General features: G+C 42.5%; 2 protein-coding genes and 1 long non-coding RNA gene across 6 annotated transcripts in view; 2 read left to right on the top strand and 1 right to left on the bottom strand.

Moving 5' to 3' along the window:
• The window catches only part of LOC142107755 (anoctamin-7-like), a 33690-nt gene extending 12240 nt beyond the window's left edge, over positions 1-21450 (top strand). The window contains exons 13-23 of one of the 3 annotated variants that reach the window (XM_075191363.1): positions 7-105; positions 2152-2254; positions 8200-8311; positions 8870-8924; positions 10233-10330; positions 10544-10680; positions 10800-11005; positions 11100-11242; positions 13986-14076; positions 14602-14736; positions 17699-21450. In XM_075191363.1, the coding sequence (XP_075047464.1) occupies positions 7-105; positions 2152-2254; positions 8200-8311; positions 8870-8924; positions 10233-10330; positions 10544-10680; positions 10800-11005; positions 11100-11242; positions 13986-14076; positions 14602-14736; positions 17699-17725 (1206 nt within the window). In that variant the 3' untranslated portion in view covers positions 17726-21450. Of the gene's footprint in view, positions 1-6; positions 106-2151; positions 2255-8199; positions 8312-8869; positions 8925-10232; positions 10331-10543; positions 10681-10799; positions 11006-11099; positions 11243-13985; positions 14077-14601; positions 14971-17698 lie in introns of those variants that run through there. The other 2 variants (XM_075191362.1, XM_075191361.1) reach the window with 2 other exon arrangements.
• LOC142107756 (uncharacterized) overlaps positions 14935-26968 on the bottom strand; it is a 97528-nt gene continuing 85494 nt past the window's right edge. The window contains exons 3-4 of the long non-coding RNA XR_012680008.1: positions 15819-15852; positions 14935-15016 (exon numbers count right to left, since the gene is read on the bottom strand). This is a non-coding gene — a long non-coding RNA (uncharacterized LOC142107756). The remainder of the gene's footprint in view (positions 15017-15818; positions 15853-26968) is intronic.
• Positions 25366-26968, top strand: part of ARHGEF19 (Rho guanine nucleotide exchange factor 19) — a 28699-nt gene continuing 27096 nt past the window's right edge. The window contains exon 1 of one of the 2 annotated variants that reach the window (XM_075191207.1): positions 25366-25877. In XM_075191207.1, the coding sequence (XP_075047308.1) occupies positions 25873-25877 (5 nt within the window). In that variant the 5' untranslated portion in view covers positions 25366-25872. The remainder of the gene's footprint in view (positions 25878-26968) is intronic. The other variant, XM_075191206.1, reaches the window with a different exon arrangement.

Genomic DNA, 26968 nt, shown 5'->3' with positions numbered 1-26968 from the left:
CCCCAGCTGTGTGTGGTGATGATTTTCCTGGTCTCAGTCATCATGTACCGTGGGATAGTAAGCATGATGATGTATCACACGGGAAACAGCATCCTCATGACTCAGGTATGACACGCAGCCACTAGTATGCTCTTCAGCAAGTGTTGGACCAAACAGAATATCCCAATAATTTATCCTCCCATATAACAGGTGCAAAATAGTCCCTGCAATTCACCATACTTTACCTACGTGACTGCAGTGTTATATCACATCTTACGTGACTGCAGTGTTATATCACATCCTACGTGACTGCAGTGTTATATCGCCCCCTATGTGACTGCAGTGTTATATCACCTCCTATGTGACTGCAGTGTTATATCGCCCCCTATGTGACTGCAGTGTTATATCGCCCCCTATGTGACTGCAGTGTTATATCGCCTCCTATGTGACTGCAGTGTTATATCGCCCCCTATGTGACTGCAGTGTTATATCACATCTTACGTGACTGCAGTGTTATATCACCTCCTACGTGACTGCAGTGTTATATCACATCTTACGTGACTGCAGTGTTATATCACCTCCTACGTGACTGCAGTGTTATATCACATCCTACGTGACTGCAGTGTTATATCGCCCCCTATGTGACTGCAGTGTTATATCACCTCCTACGTGACTGCAGTGTTATATCACCTCCTACATGACTGCAGTGTTATATCACCTCCTATGTGACTGCAGTGTTATATCACCTCCTACGTGACTGCAGTGTTATATCGCCCCCTATGTGACTGCAGTGTTATATCACATCCTACGTGACTGCAGTGTTATATCACATCCTACGTGACTGCAGTGTTATATCGCCCCCTATGTGACTGCAGTGTTATATCACCTCCTACGTGACTGCAGTGTTATATCACCTCCTACATGACTGCAGTGTTATATCACCTCCTATGTGACTGCAGTGTTATATCACCTCCTACGTGACTGCAGTGTTATATCGCCCCCTATGTGACTGCAGTGTTATATCACCTCCTATGTGACTGCAGTGTTATATCGCCCCCTATGTGACTGCAGTGTTATATCACCTCCTACGTGACTGCAGTTATATCGCCCCCTATGTGACTGCAGTGTTATATCACCTCCTACGTGACTGCAGTGTTATATCGCCCCCTATGTGACTGCAGTGTTATATCACCTCCTATGTGACTGCAGTGTTATATCACCTCCTATGTGACTGCAGTGTTATATTGCCCCCTATGTGACTGCAGTGTTATATTGCCCCCTATGTGACTGCAATGTAAATTGTGCCCTACGTGACTACAGTATTATATTCTGGCCTACGTGACTTCAGTGTTATATCGCCCCCTACGTGACTGCAGTGTTATAGCGCCCCCTATGTGACTGCAATGTAAATTGTGCCCTACGTGACTACAGTATTATATTGTGGCCTACGTGACTTCAGTGTTATATCGCCCCCTACGTGACTGCAGTGTTATATCGCCCCCTATGTGACTGCAGTGTTATATCACCTCCTACGTGACTGCAGTTATATCGCCCCCTATGTGACTGCAGTGTTATATCACCTCCTACGTGACTGCAGTGTTATATTGCCCCCTATGTGACTGCAGTGTTATATCACCTCCTATGTGACTGCAGTGTTATATTGCCCCCAATGTGACTGCAGTGTTATATCGCCCCCTATGTGACTGCAATGTAAATTGTGCCCTACGTGACTACAGTATTATATTGTGGCCTACGTGACTTCAGTGTTATATCGCCCCCTACGTGACTGCAGTGTTATAGCGCCCCCTATGTGACTGCAATGTAAATTGTGCCCTACGTGACTACAGTATTATATTGTGGCCTACGTGACTTCAGTGTTATATCGCCCCCTAGGTGACTGCAGTGTTATATCGCCCCCTACGTGACTGCAGTGTTATAGCGCCCCCTATGTGACTGCATTATAATATCGTCTCCTAGATGGATAGTTATATTGTCCCCCTGCATGACTGTATTGTTATATCGGCCTTCACGTGACTGTATGCATCTAGGATATTATAATGCAGTTATATCGTCCCCCTGCATGGATGCATTGTTATATCACCCCCTAGGTCAGGGTAATGATATATTGCTCACTAGGTCAGTGCTTTCTGTAACATTTTTTATTTTTTTTAGGCTGGAAATATCGCCAATATCAGCAGTTCAATGGTGAATTTAGTCCTTATTCTCTTGATGAGTCAAGTCTACACCACTCTGGCTGAGAAGCTGACACGATGGGGTGAGTTGTACACATTGGGATCAGTAGTACATATCTGATATGGTACGTTTCATATTTGCTGCAGTGAGTAGTACACATCTTACACTTGATGGGGGAGTATTACAGACATTTCATACATGATGGGGGAGTAGTACTTTAGCAGAGCTGGCAAGTGTGAGTGTGATACAGACAGCAATGATAGACATGGGCAGAATGAAGAAATGGAAAAGGATATAGAAGAATATTGCAGATTACTTCATATTCCTGTGTCTCTATATCTTTCATATCTAATGTCCAAGTCTCTTGTATTATGTCCGGTTGGTAGTGGTATTACTGCAGGTGGATTTTGGACAACAATGTTTGCAATTTATTGGGGCGCGTTGCTGGAGAACACTTTGAGCAGTACATGCAGAGAAATGCGTAGTAAGAGTTTATCCAGAGAAATGTGTTGCCAGGAAATGTGCTGCAGGAGTGCACCTGGAAAAATGCGTTGCAAGAGTGCACCCAGATAAATGCGTTGCAGCTATGTACCCTGAGAAATGTATAGGTGGAGAAATGCGTTTCAGGAGGCCTCCCTGAAAAATGCATTGTGAGAGGGCACATGGAGATATGATTTGCAGATGGCCACCCCAGGGAGTGCATTGCTGTAAAGCACCCTGGGAAATTCATTTCAGGAGTGCCCCAAGGGATAATGTGTCGCAGGAGAGTACCTTGGGAAGTGTGCATCTTCTATTATGTGTTGCAGATTATGAGACATTTTGCACTATATTAGCATCAGGAAAATAGAAATGTCTGAACTAAATTCCCTTTATTTTGCAGCCTTGTTATAGGCATCACCAGCAGCTTTAATCCTTATCCCTAATCACAGAACAAATTAGTGTTCGAGTGTCAGGAACATAAAATGTAAGCTGATGGCTATGTAAATAAAGTAGCCATACTCACAGGTGCGAGTGTCTGCTCACCTCACAGAGCCGTGTTTTGTGGGCAGGTGAAGAGGGGATCGGACCCCTTCCTAATGTTACAATGGGCCCCTTCATTCTGAGTTACGCCCCAAAACAATTCTCTATAATATTCACTAGATATAAACTCCCAAATAAAACACATTATTCGCCAGTCGTTACTGGGTCTGTGTTAAAGAACTACCAGAATTCCTGTTCAGTCTGTCTCTTCCTTTACATGTAGATGCACCTCATTATATATAGAAAATACAGTGTTTGCTAGCACTTGTAGTTCGCCACTTACCAGCCTTTGTTGGGAAGTGATTTGGCTAAACATAAGACCTGAACCTATAATATACATGACAAGTGTGTGTGATATGTAACACCCAGCTGGAGCCAGAGATGTAACACTGCAGTGATTGTATCTGTCAGTCCAGCTGGCTCAGGGTCACTATAGACAAATAACAGTGTAACAAATGTGCTTGTGCAGTGTTCTGTGCATTAATTAATTATAATGAATAACTGGATGTCAAAATTACCCAGGAACCAGAAAAATTAAGATACATTACAGGAGCATTATCGGGTACAGTATGAAGAATGTTGCTGGTGCCAGCCTGTAGGTGGCGCTACCTGTTATTGCTGTATGTGCAGAGCACATGCCGCAGGCAGATACATACTGCACTGGTGACAGCTGTTCAGTGTGTAAGATGTATTCTGCACCAGCAGTCACTGGTTCCTGTAGTTCTCTCATTGTAAACACTCAGGGTCCCGGTTGTCAACTCAGGTTTGTTTATTACTTTCACACCGCTCCACAAACTCGCCCTTTACAACGTGGCAAAAGTCAATATAGAAATAGACAGTTGTAGTGATTGGAGAGGGCCAGCGGGTCACACAAATGGCAGACAGATGCCCAGGCTTCACAGACCCTCAGAACATCAGTATTTACAAACAAATGCTGATTGAATTTAAGAAACAGACCCAGTGACTCTTTTTTATCCATCCCTTATCGCGGCAAATTATCAAAAAATCACCTCGGAAGGTCGACCTAGAAGATATGCGCAGTGGAACTGAAAACCGCACAGCCAGCAATGCACAATATGATATGTCGAACGCATTTAATTCATTGGTTTGTAGATTCTAAATACTAAATGCTTATTAAATTAAATGCTGTTTTATCTTATTCCCTTCCATCTGTGTTTCTCACCAAGCCCAATAGAATATGTATTATTGCTGTGTGTAATATAGCACAGATCAGATCTGTTTACTGGAAACACCAATATTCACAGATCAAATCTCTGTAGTATTCAATGTGCCAAACTTTATTTTAACTCTGTAGCGATTATACAAAGGCCTGGAAGTCAGATAAAGCAATTTTTCAATAGGTTTGGAACACTGGTTCTGGATAGCCCTGTACATCACTAGCCTCTGACAAATGGTTCTGGATAGCCCTGTACATCACTAGCCTCTGACCATTGGTTCTGGATAGCCCTGTACATCACTAGTCTCTGGCAAATGGTTCTGGATAGTTCTGTACATCACTAGTCTCTGACAAATGGTTCTGGATAGCCCTGTACATCACTAGCCTCTGACAAATGGTTCTGGATAGTCCTGTACATCACTAGTCTCTGACAAATGGTTCTGGATAGCCCTGTACATCACTAGTCTCTGACAAATGGTTCTGGATAGCCCTGTACATCACTAGCCTCTGACAAATGGTTCTGGATAGTCCTGTACATCACTAGCCTCTGACCATTGGTTCTGGATAGCCCTGTACATCACTAGTCTCTGACAAATGGTTCTGGATAGCCCTGTACATCACTAGTCTCTGACAAATGGTTCTGGATAGCCCTGTACATCACTAGCCTCTGACCATTGGTTCTGGATAGCCCTGTACATCACTAGCCTCTGACAAATGGTTCTGGATAGTCCTGTACATCACTAGCCTCTGACCATTGGTTCTGGATAGCCCTGTACATCACTAGTCTCTGGCAGACAGATCACTAGTTACATAACATTGGTTCTGGATAGCCATACAGGTCACAGTCCTAGAAGGCTGGTTCTAGTTAGGCAGACAGATCACTAGTTACATAACATTGGTTCTGGATAGCCATACAGGTCACAGTCCTAGAAGGCTGGTTCTAGTTAGCCAGACAGATCACTAGTTACAGAACATTGGTTCTGGAGAGTCATGCAGGTCTCTAGTTTTGGAACGATGACTCTGGATAGCCATGCAGGTCACTAGTCTCAGAAGGCTGGTTCTAGTTAGCCAGACAGATCACTAGTTACATAACATTGGTTCTGGATAGCCATACAGGTCACAGTCCTAGAAGGCTGGTTCTAGTTAGCCAGACAGATCACTAGTTACATAACATTGGTTCTGGATAGCCATGCAGGTCACAGTCCTAGAAGGCTGGTTCTAGTTAGCCAGACAGATCACTAGTTACATAACATTGGCTCTGGATAGCCATGCAGGTCACAGTCTCAGAAGGCTGGTTCTAGTTAGCCAGACAGATCACTAGTTACAGAACATTGGTTCTGGAGAGTCATGCAGGTCTCTAGTTTTGGAACGATGACTCTGGATAGCCATGCAGGTCACTAGTCTCAGAAGGCTGGTTCTAGTTAGCCAGACAGATCACTAGTTACATAACATTGGTTCTGGATAGCCATACAGGTCACAGTCCTAGAAGGCTGGTTCTAGTTAGCCAGACAGATCACTAGTTACATAACATTGGTTCTGGATAGCCATGCAGGTCACAGTCTTAGAAGGCTGGTTCTAGTTAGGCAGACAGATCACTAGTTACATAACATTGGTTCTGGATAGCCATGCAGGTCACAGTCCTAGAAGGCTGGTTCTAGTTAGCCAGACAGATCACTAGTTACATAACATTGGCTCTGGATAGCCATGCAGGTCACAGTCTCAGAAGGCTGGTTCTAGTTAGCCAGACAGATCACTAGTTACAGAACATTGGCTCTGGATAGCCATACAGGTCACTAGTCTCAGAAGGCTGGTTCTAGTTAGCCAGACAGATCACTAGTTACAGAACATTGGTTCTGGATAGCCATGCAGGTCACAGTCTTAGAAGGCTGGTTCTAGTTAGCCAGATAGATCACTAGTTACATAACATTGGTTCTGGATAGCCATGCAGGTCACAGTCTTAGAAGGCTGGTTCTAGTTAGCCAGACAGATCACTAGTTACAGAACATTGGTTCTGGATAGCCATGCAGGTCACTAGTCTCAGAAGGCTGGTTCTAGTTAGGCAGACAGATCACTAGTTACATAACATTGGTTCTGGATAGCCATGCAGGTCACAGTCTTAGAAGGCTGGTTCTAGTTAGGCAGACAGATCACTAGTTACATAACATTGGTTCTGGATAGCCATGCAGGTCACAGTCTTAGAAGGCTGGTTCTAGTTAGGCAGACAGATCACTAGTTACAGAACATTGGTTCTGGATAGCCATGCAGGTCACAGTCCTAGAAGGCTGGTTCTAGTTAGCCAGACAGATCACTAGTTACAGAACATTGGCTCTGGATAGCCATACAGGTCACTAGTCTCAGAAGGCTGGTTCTAGTTAGCCAGACAGATCACTAGTTACAGAACATTGGTTCTGGATAGCCATGCAGGTCACAGTCTTAGAAGGCTGGTTCTAGTTAGCCAGACAGATCACTAGTTACATAACATTGGTTCTGGATAGCCATGCAGGTCACAGTCCTAGAAGGCTGGTTCTAGTTAGGCAGACAGATCACTAGTTACATAACATTGGTTCTGGATAGCCATGCAGGTCACAGTCCTAGAAGGCTGGTTCTAGTTAGGCAGACAGATCACTAGTTACATAACATTGGTTCTGGATAGCCATGCAGGTCACAGTCCTAGAAGGCTGGTTCTAGTTAGGCAGACAGATCACTAGTTACAGAACATTGGTTCTGGATAGCCATGCAGGTCACAGTCCTAGAAGGCTGGTTCTAGTTAGCCAGACAGATCACTAGTTACAGAACATTGGTTCTGGATAGCCATGCAGGTCACAGTCTTAGAAGGCTGGTTCTAGTTAGCCAGACAGATCACTAGTTACAGAACACTGGTTCTGGATAGCCATGCAGGTCACTAGTCTCAGAAGGCTGGTTCTAGTTAGGCAGACAGATCACTAGTTACAGAACATTGGTTCTGGATAGCCATACAGGTCACTAGTCTCAGAAGGCTGGTTCTAGTTAGGCAGACAGATCACTAGTTACAGAACATTGGTTCTGGATAGCCATGCAGGTCACAGTCTTAGAAGGCTGGTTCTAGTTAGCCAGACAGATCACTAGTTACAGAACACTGGTTCTGGATAGCCATGCAGGTCACTAGTCTCAGAAGGCTGGTTCTAGTTAGGCAGACAGATCACTAGTTACAGAACATTGGTTCTGGATAGCCATACAGGTCACTAGTCTCAGAAGGCTGGTTCTAGTTAGGCAGACAGATCACTAGTTACAGAACATTGGTTCTGGATAGCCATGCAGGTCACAGTCTTAGAAGGCTGGTTCTAGTTAGGCAGACAGATCACTAGTTACAGAACATTGGTTCTGGATAGCCATACAGGTCACTAGTCTCAGAAGGCTGGTTCTAGTTAGGCAGACAGATCACTAGTTACAGAACATTGGCTCTGGATAGCCATGCAGGTCACAGTCTTAGAAGGCTGGTTCTAGTTAGGCAGACAGATCACTAGTTACAGAACATTGGCTCTGGATAGCCATGCAGGTCACTAGTCTCAGAAGGCTGGTTCTAGTTAGCCAGACAGATCACTAGTTACAGAACATTGGTTCTGGATAGCCATACAGATCACTAGTTACATAACATTGGTTCTGGATAGCCATGCAGGTCACTAGTCTCAGAAGGCTGGTTCTGGATAGCCAGACAGATCACTAGTTACAGAACATTGGTTCTGGATAGCCATACAGGTTGGTGGTCTTGGATGCAGTCTTGTAGGTCCCTGCAGATGACATATTTGGCCCACAGTTCATCATCTGTAATATTCACTTATTTTGTGTCACAGAAATGCATCGTACGCAGTCCTTACATGAAGACGCTTTCACCTTCAAGGTCTTCATCTTCCAGTTTGTGAATTTCTACTCATCTCCATTCTACGTGGCCTTCTTCAAAGGCAGGTGAGCTGGCTCTGTAACGTGTGTTATTGGGAACGGGCAGACGGGGGCAGGATGGGGTATAATGAAGATCAGGGCTACAAATGTAATAAATAATAGGAACTGACAGGTGTCTCACTTGTTTTTAATCTGTTTTGGTAGTATTGGCTTTTGCTTTCTGTGATTTAGATATTCCGGTTCTATTTTATATTAGCTTACAGGCAGTGATTAGGTGTATCCTCCCCACCTTATTCATGTATCATTAGACATCTTCTCCATTGTAAAGAGAGAAGCAGTAGAGTGTGAGCTCATAGAATTACCCAACAACATTACAATCCTTGTCAGTGGTATTGGGCTCATTAAACTGGGCCAGTGGGCCTTTCTTATGTAATTAAATGTAGGCCATTGTTTTGCCACGATACAATACTTGTTTAAACATCTGTTCAGAATGAAACACTAATCACAATGTATGTATAAATGGCAGAAGTTGGTTGAGTGACATTTGTATATTAAGGAGAATCTGGGCAGTCACATTTCAGGATGTATATAATTTAGTGCTAAATATCTCTCTCCCTCTTACAGATTTGTGGGATACCCCGGACAGTACGGGAAACTGATGGGCATGAGAAATGAGGATGTGAGTATTAGTGGAACCTTAGTTACACCCCTTAAAGAGACGTTAACCCTACATTTTATACTTTTCCTCTTGTATTTGTAAAATGTAAATAGTAAGGGATGAATCAATAACATTTTCTTGGAATTTACCGAGTTTCTAGGACAGTGGTGTCTTTTTTTTGTCCAATGTTATTGAGGTGCGATAACCCTTTTGCTATATTCTCTATATATACTGCTGATCTATTTTTATCTATACTAGTGATCTATTATCTATCTATACTACTGAACTAGTATCTATCTATACTACTGATCTATTATCTATCTATACTACTGAACTAGTATCTATCTACACTATTGATCTATTATCTATCTATACTACTGAACTAGTATCTATCTATACTATTGATCTATTATCTATTTATACTACTGAACTAGTATCTATCTATACTATTGATCTATTATCTATCTATACTACTGAACTAGTATCTATCTACACTATTGATCTATTATCTATCTATACTACTGAACTAGTATCTATCTACACTATTGATCCATTATCTATATATACTACTGATCCATTATCTATCTATACTACTGAACCAGTATCTATCTACACTATTGATCTATTATCTATCTATACTACTGAACTAGTATCTATCTATACTATTGATCTATTATCTATCTATACTACTGAACTAGTATCTATCTACACTATTGATCTATTATCTATCTATACTACTGAACCAGTATCTATCTATACTACTGAACTAGTATCTATCTACACTATTGATCTATTATCTATCTATACTACTGAACTAGTATCTATCTATACTATTGATCTATTATCTATTTATACTACTGAACTAGTATCTATCTACACTATTGATCTATTATCTATCTATACTACTGAACTAGTATCTATCTATACTATTGATCCATTATCTATCTATACTACTGAACCAGTATCTATCTACACTATTGATCTATTATCTATCTATACTACTGAACTAGTATCTATCTACACTATTGATCCATTATCTATCTATACTACTGAACCAGTATCTATCTACACTATTGATCTATTATCTATCTATACTACTGAACCAGTATCTATCTATACTACTGAACTAGTATCTATCTATACTATTGATCTATTATCTATCTATACTACTGAACCAGTATCTATCTATACTACTGAACCAGTATCTATCTACATTATTACCCTAATGCTGACATGCCCAGCGTTGAGCGTTACAGACATTAGTAACAAGTGTAATGACTCCGTGTGATACCAGACCTCTCTCACTGTACGTCTCTCTCTTTCTGGAAGTGCGGCCCAGGCGGGTGTCTTATAGAATTGGCCCAGCAGCTCTTCATTATAATGGTTGGGAAGCAGATTATCAGTAATATTCAGGAGTTTTTCATCCCGTAAGTTTGGAGAACATTTATTACACACATATAAGGGCAAACGTCCGATGTGTTTTCATGCATGTAACATACGTGACTGTATATAGTGTGTACAGTCCATGGATACAGTACAGTGACTATAGATTATATGCATGGAGTATGTGATGGGTATATTATGGTCTATGTATAAGCCCCCTCACACTCCCCCTCTCACCATTCTGTCCGCGTGCGTAGAAAAGTGAAATCGTGGTGTCAGAGGCGGCAGTTGGCGAAGGTGCGGGGGACGCAGATCTCCGAGGAGCCGCAGCGCTGGGAGGACGATTATGAACTCATTGAGTGTGAGGGTCTCTTCGAGGAGTATCTGGAGATGGGTGAGTAATGAGATGGGTGGTCTCTATGCGCCGGTCCAGATATACAAGTGTCTATATGATAAATGATGAAGGTATAGATCCTATACATCCTATAGGGGTAATGTTCTCCGTTCCCTCAGTCATACAGTTTGGCTTCATCACCATTTTTGTGGCTGCGTTCCCGCTGGCTCCTCTCTTCGCCCTCCTCAATAACTGGGTGGAGATCAGGCTGGATGCCCAGAAGTTTGTGTGTGAATACCGGCGCCCCGTGGCAGAGCGGGCACAGCACATCGGAGTCTGGTTTCTTATCCTTAAAGCTTTGGCTCAGCTTTCCGTCATTGTCAATGTAAGTAGCCTCTGCTGGCGTTATGTGGGGTACAAAAGGAGTAGAAAGCGCAGTTGGGTTCTAGCGTGCTCTCCAATATCTGTGCCCACTCTAGGCCTTTCTCATCGCCTTCACCTCCGACTTCCTCCCACGTCTCCTCTACCAATACGAATATAACAGCCACCTGAACGGGTACCTGAACTTCACTCTGTCCTACTCTCCTAACAACTACGTGTCTTCAAACCACACGCTGTGCAGGTGAGAGGGCTGGTTATGCTTCATTCTTCTGTAATAACTAAAACATAGGAATATACAGTATTAAGCCTTTATTCAAGGAGGGACAATTCTGCTTGCTTGGCCAAGGAAGAATTAAATATCGCCCGTAGACTCCACTGAACGTTGTATTTACCAAGTAATAACTTTTCAATGAAACTTCTCTCAGACAGGGGGGAGTCTTGACTTACACAGCAGAGCTACAAAATAGTCATCGCTTTAAGAATAGCTAATATTTCAGTATAATTTTACGGTCGAGTCTGTGGCGATTCCTTGTAGGATAAGCACTGATGTCAGTAACATGCAAAAGGTTTAGGCAGGTGTAGAAAAATGCTGCAAGGTAAGAATGCTTTCAAAAAATAGAAGTGTTAATAGTTTATTTTTATCAATTATCAAAAAGCAAAGTGAATGAACAGAAGAGAAATCTAAATCAAATCAATATTTGGTGTGACCACCCTTTGCCTTCAAAACAGCATCAATACTTCTAGGTACACTTGCACAAAGTCAGGGATTTACTAGGATTATAGTCAGGTGTATGATTAACCAATCATACCAAACAGGAGATAATGATCATCATTTTCATATGTAGGTTGAAACACAGCCATTAACTGAAACAGAAACAGTTGTGTAGGAGGAGTAAAACTGGGTGAGGAACAGCCAAACTCTGCTGCAAAGGTGAGGTTGTGGAAGACAGGTTTATGTCAAAGGTCATATTATTATTATTATTATTATCATTTATTTGTTAGGCGCCACAAGATTTCCACAGCGCCGTACACAAAGCAAACAGTAGACTAGACAGGGTATAACAGTACAGAACAATAAACAAAAATACCAATGCTTCAGAAACTCCAGTTAGGTTAATGCAGTAGAGGCGGAGCAGAAGAACAGGTGTGGAGACAAGAGGGAAGAAGGCCCTGCTCATTCGAGCTTACATCCTAAGGGTGGGTCATACACCCAGGTCATACACCATGGCAAGACTGAGCACAGCAACAAGACACAAGGTGGTTATACTGCATCAGCGAGGTCTCTAAAAAATGCAAAGATTTCAAAGCAGATGGAGGTTTCTAGATGTGCTGTTCAAGCTCTTTTGAAGAAGTACAAAGAAACAGCCAACGTTGAGGACCGTAGATGCAGTGGCCGGGCAAGGAAGCTTCATCGGATGCATCAGATGAAAGACACATAATGCTTACTTCCCTTCAAAACCAAAAGATGCCCAGCAGTACTATCAGTTCAGAACTGGAAAAAACTAGTGGGACCCAGGTACACCCATCTACTGTTCGGAGACGTCTGGCCAGAAGTGGTGGTCTTGGAAGAATTGCGGACAAAAGGCCATCCCTTCAACGTGGAAACAAGCCCGAGCGACTCAACTATGCATGAAAATATAGGAACTGGGCTGCAGAAAAATGGCAGCAGGTGCTCAGAGTCAAAATTTAAAATATTTTGCTGTAACAGAAGGCAGTTTGTTCGCCAAAGGGCTGGAAAGCAGTACAATAATGGGTGTCTGCAGGCAACAGTGATGCATGGTGGAGGTTTCTTGCATTTCAGCAAATGGAGTTGGAGATTTGATCAGGATTAATGGTGTCCTCAATGCTGAGATATACAGACAGGTACTTATCCATCATGTAATACCATCACGGAGGCGTCTGATTGGCTCCAAATTTATACTGTAGCAGGACAAGGACCCCAAACATACAGCCAATGTCATTAAGAACTATCTTCAGCGTAAAGGAGAACAAGGAGTCCTGGAAGTGATGATATGGCCCCACAGAGCCCTGATCTCAATATCATCGAGTCTGTCTGGGATTACATGAAGAGACAGAAGGATTTGAGGAAGCTGCATCCACAGAAGATCTGTGCTTAGTTCTCCATAAGGTTTGGAACAACCTCCCTGCCGAGTTCCTTCAAAAACTGTGTGCAAGTGTACCTAGAAGAATGATGCTGTTGTGAATGCAAAGGGTGGGCAGACCAAATATTGATTTGATTTAGATTTCTCCTCTGTTCATTTACTTTTGTTAATTGATAAAAATAAACTATAAACACTTATATTTTTGATAGCATCCTTACTTTGCATCATTTTTTATTTAACCTGCCTTTTGCACAGTATTATAGGTGGCAGAGATACTGGTGTTGGTGAAATTGCTGGCACTAGAATTGTTAGAGCTGGTGTCAGTGATATGGGTGGCGGTGATATCCGTAGCACTGGTGTCGGCAATATTAGTCTCAGTGACTTTATTGGGAGTGATATTGTGGACGCAGGTGTTAGTGATGTTGCCGACAGATGGAGCTGAAAACAGATTTCTAAAATATATAAACAGCAAAAAAAATAAAACTTAGGGCTCTAAATGATAAAGTAAGAAAAATAATTGTAGAAAATAACGAGAAAGCTAATCTTTAAAACATCTGCCTTCACAAAGGAGGAAAATGTATCCAAAAAACAGAAAACTGCTTCTACACATTATGTAATGTTACTTGTCTAACACAGAAGGAGGCACAATTACACATAAACAAGATTAAGACAGATAAAGCACTTGGTCCAGAAGCTTACACCCATGTGTGCTAAAGGAACTAAGTTCAGAAATTAATGGACCATTCCTAATATGATTAATTTTTATGAGGAGGCAACTAGGAAACTGGATTTTGGTAGCGCAACTGATGTTATATATTTGAACTCTGTAAAAGTGTTTAATCCTTTTTATAAAGACTTTTATTTGTATCTTCTATTTTCCAGATACAAATCTTTCCGGGATGAGGATGGAAGATACACCCTGTTCTACTGGAAGCTACTGGCTGTGAGGCTCGGATTCATCATTGCTTTCGAGGTGAGACCCTGTTACAACTACAAATACAAACATAATTCAACATTAGAGACTAAAGTTCCATCAACGTCCTTAATTTGTCCGTGAATCAATCCTGAAGGAAACTAAGAGTAACAAAGGATTTTAAAATGCTATAAGGCAGTGGTTCCCAAACTGTGTGCCTAGGCTCCCTGGCGATCTCACAGGGGTGCCTCTGCCAGGGCCAGTGGCAAGCAAGTCGGGGGTTTACTTGGTAATTATTTTGGCTTAGGGGTGCCTTGAAAAAATTATGGAGACCCTAAGGGGGTGGCCTTGAACTGAAAAAAGTTTGGGATCCACTTCTATAAGGGTCTTTTAGGAGAAGTTGAGCACCACATGGGCACCGGAAGGGCCATCCATCAGCTGAGCATTCGTATTGTAAATAATTTACTGTAGAAAACAGAAATGAGACAGTATTTAATACTAGCCACCTCTGTAGCTTTCCTCTGTATGTACTTTCACCCACTTCCATCCTTCTTGGTGATGAGCTTCATACTTCTGTTCCCCCAGCACGTGGTCTTCTTCAGCCTGCGCTGCATAGACTGGATGGTCCCAGACATCCCCGAGTCGGTGGAGATTAAAGTAAAGAGAGAGAGATATTTGGCAAAGCAAGCGCTGGCTGACAACCAGGACATGCTCCTGACGGTGAGTCCGGCCTCCAGCTCTCCAGGTCAGTCTGCGGCACAATGTGTGTGGTGTGTCGGTGTCAGTGGTTGAAGCCTGCCAAGTGACAATCTTGTGTGTTGCATGTCCATGTGACGTGACAGTGTGAGGTGTGTCACAGTGCTGTGTCATGGTGTTGTGTAGGCTGTTGTATAGGGCTCTCTACCTCTGAGGGTACCACTCCATCGTCACATACCAGGTACGTTTCTTTATGACTTTCCTTTACTCTTCTTATCTCAACTGTCTGACAAAATATCTGCACCTGAGAAAAAGTAATGTTATAACTACCACCAAAATAACCTCTCACCATACAGGTACAATAAATGTATTTGTATTATGCAGGTATAAATATATTGTTACTAAACTTAAAAAAAATAAAAAAAAAGAGAGAGAGAGATGCATCAAATTCCTTCCTGACCACAACAATAGTGATCAGATTAATTTCCTGGACTAATCACTTCAACTGTTTAATTTGTTCATTATGACGAATGAGACCATTCCATTGTAAGAAAGCAGGGCATAACCAGGTTTGTGGGTGAGGGGCATCTGCCCGGGAGCAATTCTGAAATGGGGGTGCAGGATAATGAATATTTTAGGTTAATTTGGTTAGAGTTGAGGACTCCAGGGTTCCAATTTGGCTTCTTGCTAAAATTTCTAGTTATGGTTCTGTAAGGAAGGCATCCACTCACTTTTTAAATCTCCCTAATGATTCTGCAATTAATAGCAAGTGACTAAGAGAAACACATCACGCCTACAAAAGAAAGTTATTAGTAAAGCTACTGTATATTTAATTAGATGAAATCGCATATGTTTGATTATATTGTTTCATTCTCAGGCTCCTCCTCCTTTTCTAACTGACTAGATTTCTTCATAGACAGAAGTAGCAACAGTGACCTCTGTAGGTTATAGAAGGTAACTGCCCAACCTAATACAGAAGGGACTAATCATAGCAAAACAAGACCACAGTACATGTTTTAGGCATTGTAAAGTTAGGTGACTGCTATTTTATTATAGCATTTAAAATGACAGTTTGTCTGTAGCAAAAAAAACACAAAAACAATTACCCTTCAATTGTGCAGGAGAGGCTCTGTGGTTCAGCTGGAAAAAAATAAAAGAAAAAAGTAAATAAATCACCATTAAAATATTAGGCTTGTGTCTAGTTTGCTTTTGTGGTAAATGCTGCACGGGCTATAAAGCTCCTTTTAAATGTTAGGTTCCCGGGGAAATATAGTACTTCTGTTTTGCTGGTAGTATAATGCTAGCTCTGGTGCAGTCTCTCATCATGGGCCCCAAAACAATCTGCACAAGAGAAAATACAAGGGGTAAATTATCACTGTATTCCTATAATACTGCATGTTACAGACAGAAATAGAACCTGCCAGTGCCAAGGACTAAAAGAAGCCCTCTGGACCAGTAAACTGGGTCTTATCTTATGTTTCAGGAAGTAGATCCAAGCAAAAGAATAGCCAAACGGGCTACCCAAGGTTAGGGACTGGAGAAGGTAGGATAACTGAGGTCACAAACCAAGGTCAGGGATTAGAGAAGGTAGGATAATCATGGTCACAAGCCAAGGTTAGAGACTGGAAAAGTTAGGATAAGCGAGGTCATAAGCCAACGTTAGGGACAGAAGATGGTGGGTTCATCAAGGTTCCCAGGTCAGTTTAGGAATGGAAAAAGTAGAATGGTTGTGGTCACTAGCCCAGGTTAAGGGTTTAGAAAAACTGTGGTGGTCAAGCAGGCCAGAATTCAACTAATGAGCCCTTACAGCCATTGCTCTGGCATGAAGTGCATGGACGGGAACCTTAAATAGAAGGCATGCAGGTATATCCACTTATGAGGCATGATTATAATCCCATACCTATTACAAAAAATGCTCAATGCAACAGTTGCAGAGATTAATGTCTGACGATGTTTCCGCTGCACAAAGAGGAGTCTCTGCGCACACTTGGCACTGAGGTCATGTAATTAGATATTGCTTCAACCCCAAAAGTGATTTATAAGACAGCAGAACCATAAAAACGGATAGAGGAACCCCTAACTGCCGTCAGGATGAATCCCGATCACTAGAAAGTGTTTCCCCCAGTAATCGCAGTGAGGACGTCTGAATTACTTCCCTAATGTTATCCATGGACCCTTTGTGCCAGATCAAACATTTCATCTGATTATTCCTCAGTAAATTAATTCAGTTTGCTCCATTTAAATTGCTTTTTTTCAGTTTTTATTCTGTAATCTCCCTAAACCTGATCATTTAGTTGGGTCATCTGCCTCTGTGGACTCTTAATTCTCTTCATTTTTCCCACTATCCGATGTTTTCTCTTCCCCTTGTTGAAGCTCTAGAATTTCCTGGGATTCCCAGCCTGTAGCCGGCTCCTTTCACAGTTTGCTGGTTCTTACCCTCGCTGGTTGAAGCCATTCATAGACACTTTCAGCACAAATAGATTAACATAAATTAAATGTGAAGGAACGGCTGACAAAGAGAGCTCTCAGGCTCTTCTGCGCCGGACAGGCTACAAATTCTTAGCAAAGCATCGGAATCTAATGGTATTATCACACTAATCCTATTCTTTCCACTGAATACCTAAATTTGGGGCTGTTTTATTCCACGTACTTTTTTAACATAATGTGTGTAATTTTGGTCAGGATTTTATACACGTGTGGAGGTAACAATAGAACAGAATAAGAAAAGATTTGTGGACTCTGCACATTTTCTGCTCTTTTGTCTTCTGTGAATTTAAGCTTTTGGTCCCCCCCCTTTCCAAATTCTATAATGGAAACGCATTCCTGTCACCCAGCACTGTGCAGGGATGAGACCCTCTATTGTAACGTCAGGCTGGGGGTCACAAGCCCTCGCCTCTCACAGGTGTATGCTGGAGGACAGACATTATATTATTAGGGACACTGCACCCAAACCTCTAACCGGCTCTCTCTGATTTCCCTCTAACAGCAAGTAGCGTTTGACCCTGCAGCCTGAACTACAGAATCTGTGAAGCTGGATTGGTTTGAGTCCTCCTTGCACAAAGCAATGGAAGTAATTTGGGTCATGAAATTGCACCAGTTGTATATTGGCCGCTGATGAGACCAGAGGTTGAGTTGATGACTGGTGTATATCGGGAAAGACATTGGCACAAAAGATACACCAAATCTTATTCTCTGTCTTCCATCCGAGGCACAAGACGATTTGAGTCGCCGGACAACCGAATTGCTGAGCTAATCGTCGCTTGACCAAAATGTTGATGTTTTAACTTGGAACAAACATTTGAGAAACTAATTTAGGTAATGAATTTGTAAAAAGCACAACATTGTTATTGCACTAATCATCGTCAGCTTCTACATCGAGTGCCTGGAATTCCGCTATATGTTGACTCGTTACTGTTGCGGAAGCCTTACGCCACATTACCGCTTATTATAAGCACATTATCCAAAGCACAAAACACAGGATTTATATGTTCATGTTCTTCATCTTTCAACAAACTGAAATATTCCACAGAACATCGTGAGGCAGCTTCAAAATTAGGGGCAAAATATAAAACTATTTGTAGATCTATCAAATAATTCAGCTATATATGTCTATAGCTGTACTCCAATAGAGGCTCTTACATGGTGGATTTATTGTAGCAGATAGCGGTAACTTAAGGGTCAACAGCTCTCATCATGGCGTTCTCTGGAAGACAGTGTAAACCATTCCTAATACTATTCCAGTCCTGGTTGTATTTACCGCACGATGAGTGAGTTGGTACAACTACAGGAGAAGCCACAATCAGAGGATCTAGACGTTAAATGGACCCTAACGCTGTCTATATTTGGTAACTAAATCCATCTTTTAGGGTCTTTGAATACATAAAAGCACCCCTGACTCTCGCACCCTGTATTTAGGACTGCGTCCTCTCCTGGGCGGATAACGGATGATCCCGTAAGGGTGTATCGGATTGGCTGAGCCAGTGATTTATGCGATCTGTGATAGAATCTATCACATTCGGAGCCAGAACACATCACTGTATTGTTAAAGAACACATTCAATATATTTTCATGAAGCTGTTATTTAAATGGTAATTGTTTTTTTCAGAATTTAGGCAAATAATTCCTAGGTATTCAGAGCTACTACAGAAAACGCAGACAAGAATAGACTGTATATAATATAATCTCTTTCTTTCCATATCTGCACCATCCAGACTGTTTTCTAAGGGTTACACAAAACACTGCAGGCGGGTACGTAACATTACTTGCTAGGATCCCCCTATAACAGTGATGGTATTGATATTACTGTATGATATCACCAGCCCCCGCCAGATTGGTGAGTGGTCCAGTGATATCATAGGTGGCGGCTCATAAGACAATCCTATCCAATGGTTCCGTCTTTGTCTCGGCACAACGTAGAGCGGATGCGGCCCTCAAAGGTTCTCCTAATATCTGGCCTTGTTAGTAAATGTTTTTTACTGTGTCCGGCCCTCCAGCGTTTCCTTTTTTACTTCAGAAAGACGTTGACAGAATTTATTGAAGAATCTTTTTTTAATTACTATGTTCTAAGGATCTCTCTTCTTACAAAATGCAGAAGACAAACATGCACAGATCTGTACACTTCTTACTTGTAGTTTAGCAGCCAAAAAAATAACACATTTTATCATCTGCAGTGACACAAGTTTTCCTTTACAAATATATTTAATTTTCAAAACATTAACCAGAAATCTTTAAGTTCCTTAAATACAGAGACTTTCATTCCTGTAGCATGTTCTAAGTCTTTAGAGATCTGCAGAACATTGCTCTGTTCCATGTATCCCCTGACAGATACATAGTGATATATTCTGCAGATTATTACATTACTGACCTCTCTAGAGATCTGCAGAACATTGCTCTGTTCCATCTACCCCCTGACAGATACATAGTGATATATTCTGCAGATTATTACATTACAGACCTCTCTAGAGATCTGCAGAACATTGCTCTGTTCCATCTACCCCCTGACAGATACATAGTGATATATTCTGCAGATTATTACATTATTGATCTCTCTAGTGATCTGCAGAACATCTCTCTGCCCCATCTACTCCTGACAGATACATAGTGATATATTCTGCAGATTATTACATTACAGACCGCTCTAGAGATCTGCAGAACATTGCTCTGTTCCATCTACCCCCTGACAGATACATAGTGATATATTCTGCAGATTATTACATTATTGATCTCTCTAGTGATCTGCAGAACATCTCTCTGCCCCATCTACTCCTGACAGATACATAGTGATATATTCTGCAGATTATTACATTACTGACCTCTCTAGAGATCTGCAGAACATTGCTCTGTTCCATCTACCCCATGACAGATACATAGTGATAAATTCTGCAGATTATTACATTACAGACCGCTCTAGAGATCTGCAGAACATTGCTCTGTCCCATCTACCCCCTGACAGATACATAGTGATATATTCTGCAGATTATTACATTACTGACCTCTCTAGAGATCTGCAGAACATTGCTCTGTCCCATCTACCCCCTGACAGATATATAGTGATAAATTCTGCAAATCATCTCATACTTGAACACCATAAATAGCCCTAAACTTGCATTTATTTTGAACCCTTAATTCTCGAACGTGCCTGTTCCTGAAAATAATTTCTTGCATCAATTCAGTTCTTGCCTGTTCCAGCATAAAATACATCTGTCGTGTAGCGATAAAAAAATTCAGTGAGCAATACAGCCTCAGTAATTTAATATCTCCCAGCTGTCCCTGTTTTTGAGAGATACTCCTTCTTTCCCCCTTTAGATGTGATGAAAACCTCCTAAGGGTATATCACCTCCTAATCTCTATATAACAGCAGCACTTACGTTGTTTTCTGTTAATAATTGAATATGTGATTATTGTAAGATGTGTTTATGCAGATATATACCTGAAGGAGCACGGAGGCAGGTACACATGTCTGTGAATGTAAGACAGAATTAGAGCTAATGTCTACAGTGTCCCTTTTAGCCAGTTAAACGTTAGGAGGTATAAATTTGCAATGTACAGTTATTACCACATGTACCATTATTGGGAAAATCACCTATAAAACTGTTCTTCCTCCCTCTCTCTATAAGAACTGCCCAGGGCACTATTTAAACTAGCTCTTGGTGTGGGCAGAAGGTCATGTGGCACTGAGATCATGTGATCAGACAGAGCCAATGTAGTGATAGGCTGGCAGCTTGATGATGTCACAGGAGCGCACTGAGCACACTCTGCCAGCACACACTCTCCTTAATACTCATGAATGTTGAGAACTGCCCAGAAGATGGGTGACCCCTTACTGCCATGTAACAAGGTGACTACAGAATAAACTACACAGACGTAACACACTGTCAATATGAACCATTGTGCTGTCTGTTTAGATCTCTTGTGTAACGTGCAGTTGTGTGTAGCTGACAGGTATAATATATAAGTCCACTTCATGGACTGTATTAATGGGGTGGGGAGAGAACTATCCAAATCAACCCAGACATCTGTCCTAACTCAAATTCATGTCTAGATACACTTTTTTGTAGAATATCTAACTAGTACCATTTTCTGCAAAAAGCTAATCCACACTAGTAGGTTCAAACTGACGTCAGGATTACACTTCAGTTAGATACATGTTAGATGTTCAGTATCTAACCAATGATTACAGATAGGGTAGGGGTTGCATGCAGCCCCCCCCCCCCCCCCCAAACAGACAAAAGGGATTATCCTTAAAAAAAAATGAATACACTGCTTAAATTTAGCCAAAGTGTCTTTTGTTAAACAAGGCATGGGATATGTAATATGTTCTGCATGATATTTCAGAAATTTACCCCCAGAATCATCTCACCCTTTACCTTCCAGCATGTGCTATTTATCCTGTTACAACATTACTTATTTTTAAGAACTGTAGTTAAAAAAGGTTTTTAAATAAAATGTAAATATTGCTAAAAGTTTGTCATTGAATAAACCATCCAGTGTCTAAAGATAATGTGTAATTATTAATTGCATATAATCAATGAATCTCAGGATATGAATCACTGTATAGTATAGTTGTTTGTTTTTGGAATTTTAGGTCATTATTATGACCTGTCCTATATCATCTCTCACTTGTAATTTGTGACACTTCCAGATAGCTGACCATTGTTCCTGCTTATGTGTATTCATTGCTGTATTTATATATTTGTAATACATTGTAAGATATATTCATGAAAGCATCCGAAAGATTTTCAACAATGAAATCTATTTACCGACACCTAAGCCAGTTTTAACACAAAAATCCTAAAAGAATAACGTAAGATTTGACACACAGAAAGTTTCACCAAACTGTAAATGTATCATTCATTGGAATTGTTTCCAACAGGAAAACTCAGGGAAAGAAAGATCCTTCCAGTCCGGATTAGTAATTAATTGCCGAATTCATGGAACAATTTTTCCCTCTTACATGAATCGATCGCAAACTGATCTTTAAACAGATTTTAGCAGATAAATAAACCTTCTTTCATGAACTTGGCTTAATACTGACATTTTTACTACAGAAAATTAATTAAACAGCATCAAAAACATAATGTACAAAAGTCCTTTATTTCAAACAAAAGATCTATTCTTCCCTTATTAGCGTAGACTCACAAATCAACTTATCTTGGTTTGTGAATATAATGGAGGAAGATTTGTAACACTGTACAGTGCAGAAACTGCGGCTACACCGAATGCACCCTACGATATCTGGTTTGTGCATCTATTAGTCTTGGTAACTCTACTCAAATCACTAAATATCAGCAGACTGCTTATTGTATCCCAGAAAAACCCTCTATCCTGTTGTCATAACCTCATATTGTCACCGCAAAAACCTTCTGCGAGTGATTAAGGGCCCTAGTTATTAATAAGCCCCTTTATTGGGCGCTAAGGCTAACGTGAGAGGGCGTAGAGGGAGCAGAGCAAGTATCGCAGCAGTACAAGTACCGCCAAGATAAACAGGTGTCCCCAAAGGCAATGGCAAGTTACCGCCGGCTGATCTTACCATGCGAAGGCTACTGCTAGCGGTTACCTCTGCTGTATAGGGCATAATTAAAAATAGCTTTTTCTCTCATTTATAAATTAAAAGGACTGTTTCCACTCTCCCTCCAATTGTCCATATGTGGTCATTATTGTAGTATGCTTGGTTCTTGCCCTAAACGCTGCAACAAATGCTCGCACTGTGAGATATATCTATTTTTTTTTTATTAAATGGTAAAATCAGCTTTTTATAGAACCAAATCCGATCTGTTGACTATAATGACTCTATGTGGAGCAGCAGAATATCAGGAACTAGTCCCATCACGGAGGCATAAGTCACAATGTGCCCCAACAGCCCTGCTGGGGGAGGGGTCCCGGCCTGGAACACAGGATTTGTGACCCTCGCTGAGTGAGACATCACAACGATCCGCTGCCCCGCCTGACACGAGTTATACTGACAGTCTGTCACACATTCAGGGACAATTTACCGCTCCTCATCTTGATACAGGCTTCACGAGCAGGGAGCCACAAACAGCTTGTGACAGGGCCCCCGCTGGTTCCCCCCTGCTCTGTCATTGATGTTTCACTCTGTAATCAGAGAAATGATGGGAAGATGGAGAGCTCCCAGGTAGTAGAGGCTGGCGCAGCCGCCCGGCGCTGGTGGAAGGACAGATGCTGGAGGTATATACAAGGTTATATACAGCTTTCTGTGCTCAGTACTTGTTCCTGCGGAGTCTCCCTGGCAGGTGCTGATCTCAGCGTCCCTCATGTGACCGCCCGGGGCACATATTTCTCTAAAATAAGAATAAAACTCAGAGTTTGGTATATCTGTACTGCCTCCAGATGCAGTGAACTTATATCCACAACCTCAGAGGGGTTTGACATGTTCCTCACTGAATACAACCAGCATTGTCACCTTTACACCGGGACTACTGCTCTTGTCAATGTTTTCCTTTCATAAGTTTACTGACAGCATTATTCTCCTGACACACAGTAGTTCAGGATCAGGGATTGTGTGTAAACATCTCAGAGCCCTGAATGTCAAAATATCATATTGTACTTTTATATGTGGTGATGTAGTGTCAGGAAGATCCTCCAAACCGCAATATGATCTGTACAATAATGTATAGATTCTGTAATACACAACACACTTATATAGCGCAGTACACTGACACTAGCCAGGGGGCGCTATCACACCACAGGGTATAAGAACTGATTCACACTTATACAGCGCAGTACACTGACACTACCCAGGGGGCGCTATCACTCCACAGGGTATAAGAACTGATTCACACTTATACAGCGCAGTACACTGACACCAGCCAGGGGGCGCCATCATACCACAGGGTATAAGAACTGATTCACACTTACACAGCGCAGTACACTGACACCAGCCAGGGGGCGCCATCATACCACAGGGTATAAGAACTGATTCACACTTACACAGCGCAGTACACTGACACCAGCCAGGGGGCGCCATCATACCACAGGGTATAAGCTGATTCACACTTACGCAGTACAGTACACTGACACCAGCCAGGGGGCGCCATCACACCACAGGGTATAAGCTGATTCACACTTATACAGCGTAGTACACTGACACCAGCCAGGGGGCGCCATCATACCACAGGGTATAAGAACTGATTCACACTTATACAGCGCAGTACACTGACACCAGCCAGGGGGCGCCATCATACCACAGGGTATAAGAACTGATTCACACTTATACAGCGCAGTACACTGACACCAGCCAGGGGGCGCCATCATACCACAGGGTATAAGAACTGATTCACACTTATACAGCGCAGTACACTGACACCATCATGGGGGCGCTATCACACCACAGGGTATAAGCTAATTCACACTTACACAGCGCAGTACACTGACACCAGCCAGGGGGCGCTATCATACCACAGGGTATAAGAACTGATTCACACTTATACAGCGCAGTACACTGACACCATCCAGGGGGCGCTATCACACCACAGGGTATAAGCTAATTCACACTTACACAGCGCAGTACACTGACACCAGCCAGGGGGCGCTATCATACCACAGGGTATAAGAACTGATTCACACTTATACAGCGCAGTACATTGACACCATCCAGGGGGCGCCATCATACCACAGGGTATAAGAACTGATTCACACTTATACAGCGCAGTACACAGACACCAACCAGGGGGCGCCATCATACCACAGGGTATAAGTAAATGTTTCACATCACAGTCAGTTGGCACAGTGCCACGTCTCTATAGGGTACAGGTAGCGTTAACCATATACACTGTACATCTATTTACAAGGACCAGTATGTAAGATGACTCAGACACTCAGTACATGATGCGCTGGCACTTTGCACTATGTTGCCAGGGAGTGAGGGCACTGAGTCTCTCTGTTGTCTGCTCCTCAGACCGTTTCTGGGATTCTCTGGCACGCTGACCCTTCCTGCCCCTCTCCGATGAGCCAGATCCCCCCCTGCCTGTGTCACCAGACGTCCCCTCCATCCAGTGATGTGCAAACAGAATCTCCCCTGTTATTTCGGGAGCTGCCAAACCAGTTCTGAGTTTTGTGAGACATGTCTGCAGGGATTGGGAGAAGATGGAAGGGGGTTGGGGCTGGGACATGTCAGCACAACACTGAGAGCCAGTTCTCCCTCCTCCCTCCCTGTGTCCTCAGTGTACACACAGGATCCTTCTCACACACACACACTCTGTACACACACACACACTGGGCACAGACTGGGCAAGATGTGCAACAGGTGCTGAGGATGACACCGCTGGGGACACACCGACACTCAGGGGATGTGTGCCGGAACGCAGCCTGATCCTGCTAAGTTGGGCTGAGGTTGGAGAGCGTCAGGGGGGTCTGCAGAGAGCATGAAAGAAAAGGGGTCAGCGACATAGTCAGGACTGGGGGGAGGGAAACAGAGTGGGGTGAGACAAAAGGGAGAATGTGAAAGGGAGTTTCATGGAGAGAGAGATATTAGGAAGCACCTGCCAGAAAGTAAAGACAGAAGGAGGGAGGAACACCCCAGACAAAGAGTGAGGCCGTAGGCAGACGAGGGGGCTTCCTGACACAGATACTGCAGCTCTGTGCCATGTTCTGCCCGGGTACTCTGGACCTACCAGCGGATGGAGGTGGCAAACAATTCACACAATGAGGTACTGTAACTTCTTCTTATATCTTGGGACATTAGAGGGGGGGGGGGGGGCAGACTCTGCTGCTGCTCAGTAGATTCCCGGACTCACCCCCCGCCCCCCACTTGTTGATCCAAAACTTTAACTTGGGAGGACGCAGTATGGGTTTTAGGAGCTCTGTTTGGACCCTGGGCCACTTTGTGGGCAGAGGGCAGTTACTCTCCGAGTACTCCCAGGGGGCTCTAAAAGGGGGCGATTTATTACTTTGTCTGGTGGGGAGGACAGAAGCGGTTCACTCACAGATTTGTCACCCTCACTTTCTGTTAATGCCTTTGTTCCCCACAGCTCCCAGTAACACAATGAACACAAGCTATCACTGGTCACGTTACTGGGGGGGGGGGGGGGGAGTGGGAGTGAAACTCTGTAAAACTTTCTACAGCAGAGGAATGATAAATATTGCAGATTACATTTATGACACTTGTCCACATTTTATAGGTCTTGTCTCAGTTCAAGAAGTAACAGGTTTATGTTTAGAATACAGTATATATATTATGTCACTGTGTTTATATCTGGTAATGGGCTAATTACTTCATCCACACTGTTGTTGTGTTTGTATTTCTAACCCTTGGAGAATTATGGAGTCAGGGCCCCTACGTCGGCCATCTTTCCGCTGACTTGGGTCCTTTTTTATTTTTGGTGTGTGCGGCGTTGGACAGGTCTGTACCGGGCTATTTATAGATCAGCACCGTGTTGCCGAGAGGTCATGGTCTGTGTATACTGTGATACTGTATGGCCTAGATGTGATTTGTTTACACTCTATACAGAGGTAACATCTGACCATGATGAATGTGTCACACGTAGTGACATCATAACTGTGACATCACAACACGCAAGGAACTGAAACCTCAAAGGGAGAGTCCGAGGGCACCATCCACGACTATCTTATACTAACGGAGAGATATATCACATCCTGTGGCCATCATTATATTTATGTCCTATAAGTCACAATACACTACATTATAGAAGTGTATGTGCCAATCACAGCATCATTCTGTCCCAGAGGTGGCAGATTGTCTCTATGTCCTCGGAGCTGACAGTCACTCATACAGGTGTAT

This window comes from Mixophyes fleayi, chromosome 11 (assembly GCF_038048845.1).
Source record: "Mixophyes fleayi isolate aMixFle1 chromosome 11, aMixFle1.hap1, whole genome shotgun sequence".
NCBI lineage: Eukaryota > Metazoa > Chordata > Amphibia > Anura > Limnodynastidae > Mixophyes > Mixophyes fleayi.
Note: the sequence above shows the minus strand (reverse complement) of the source record. Positions and strands in the feature narration are given on the sequence as shown.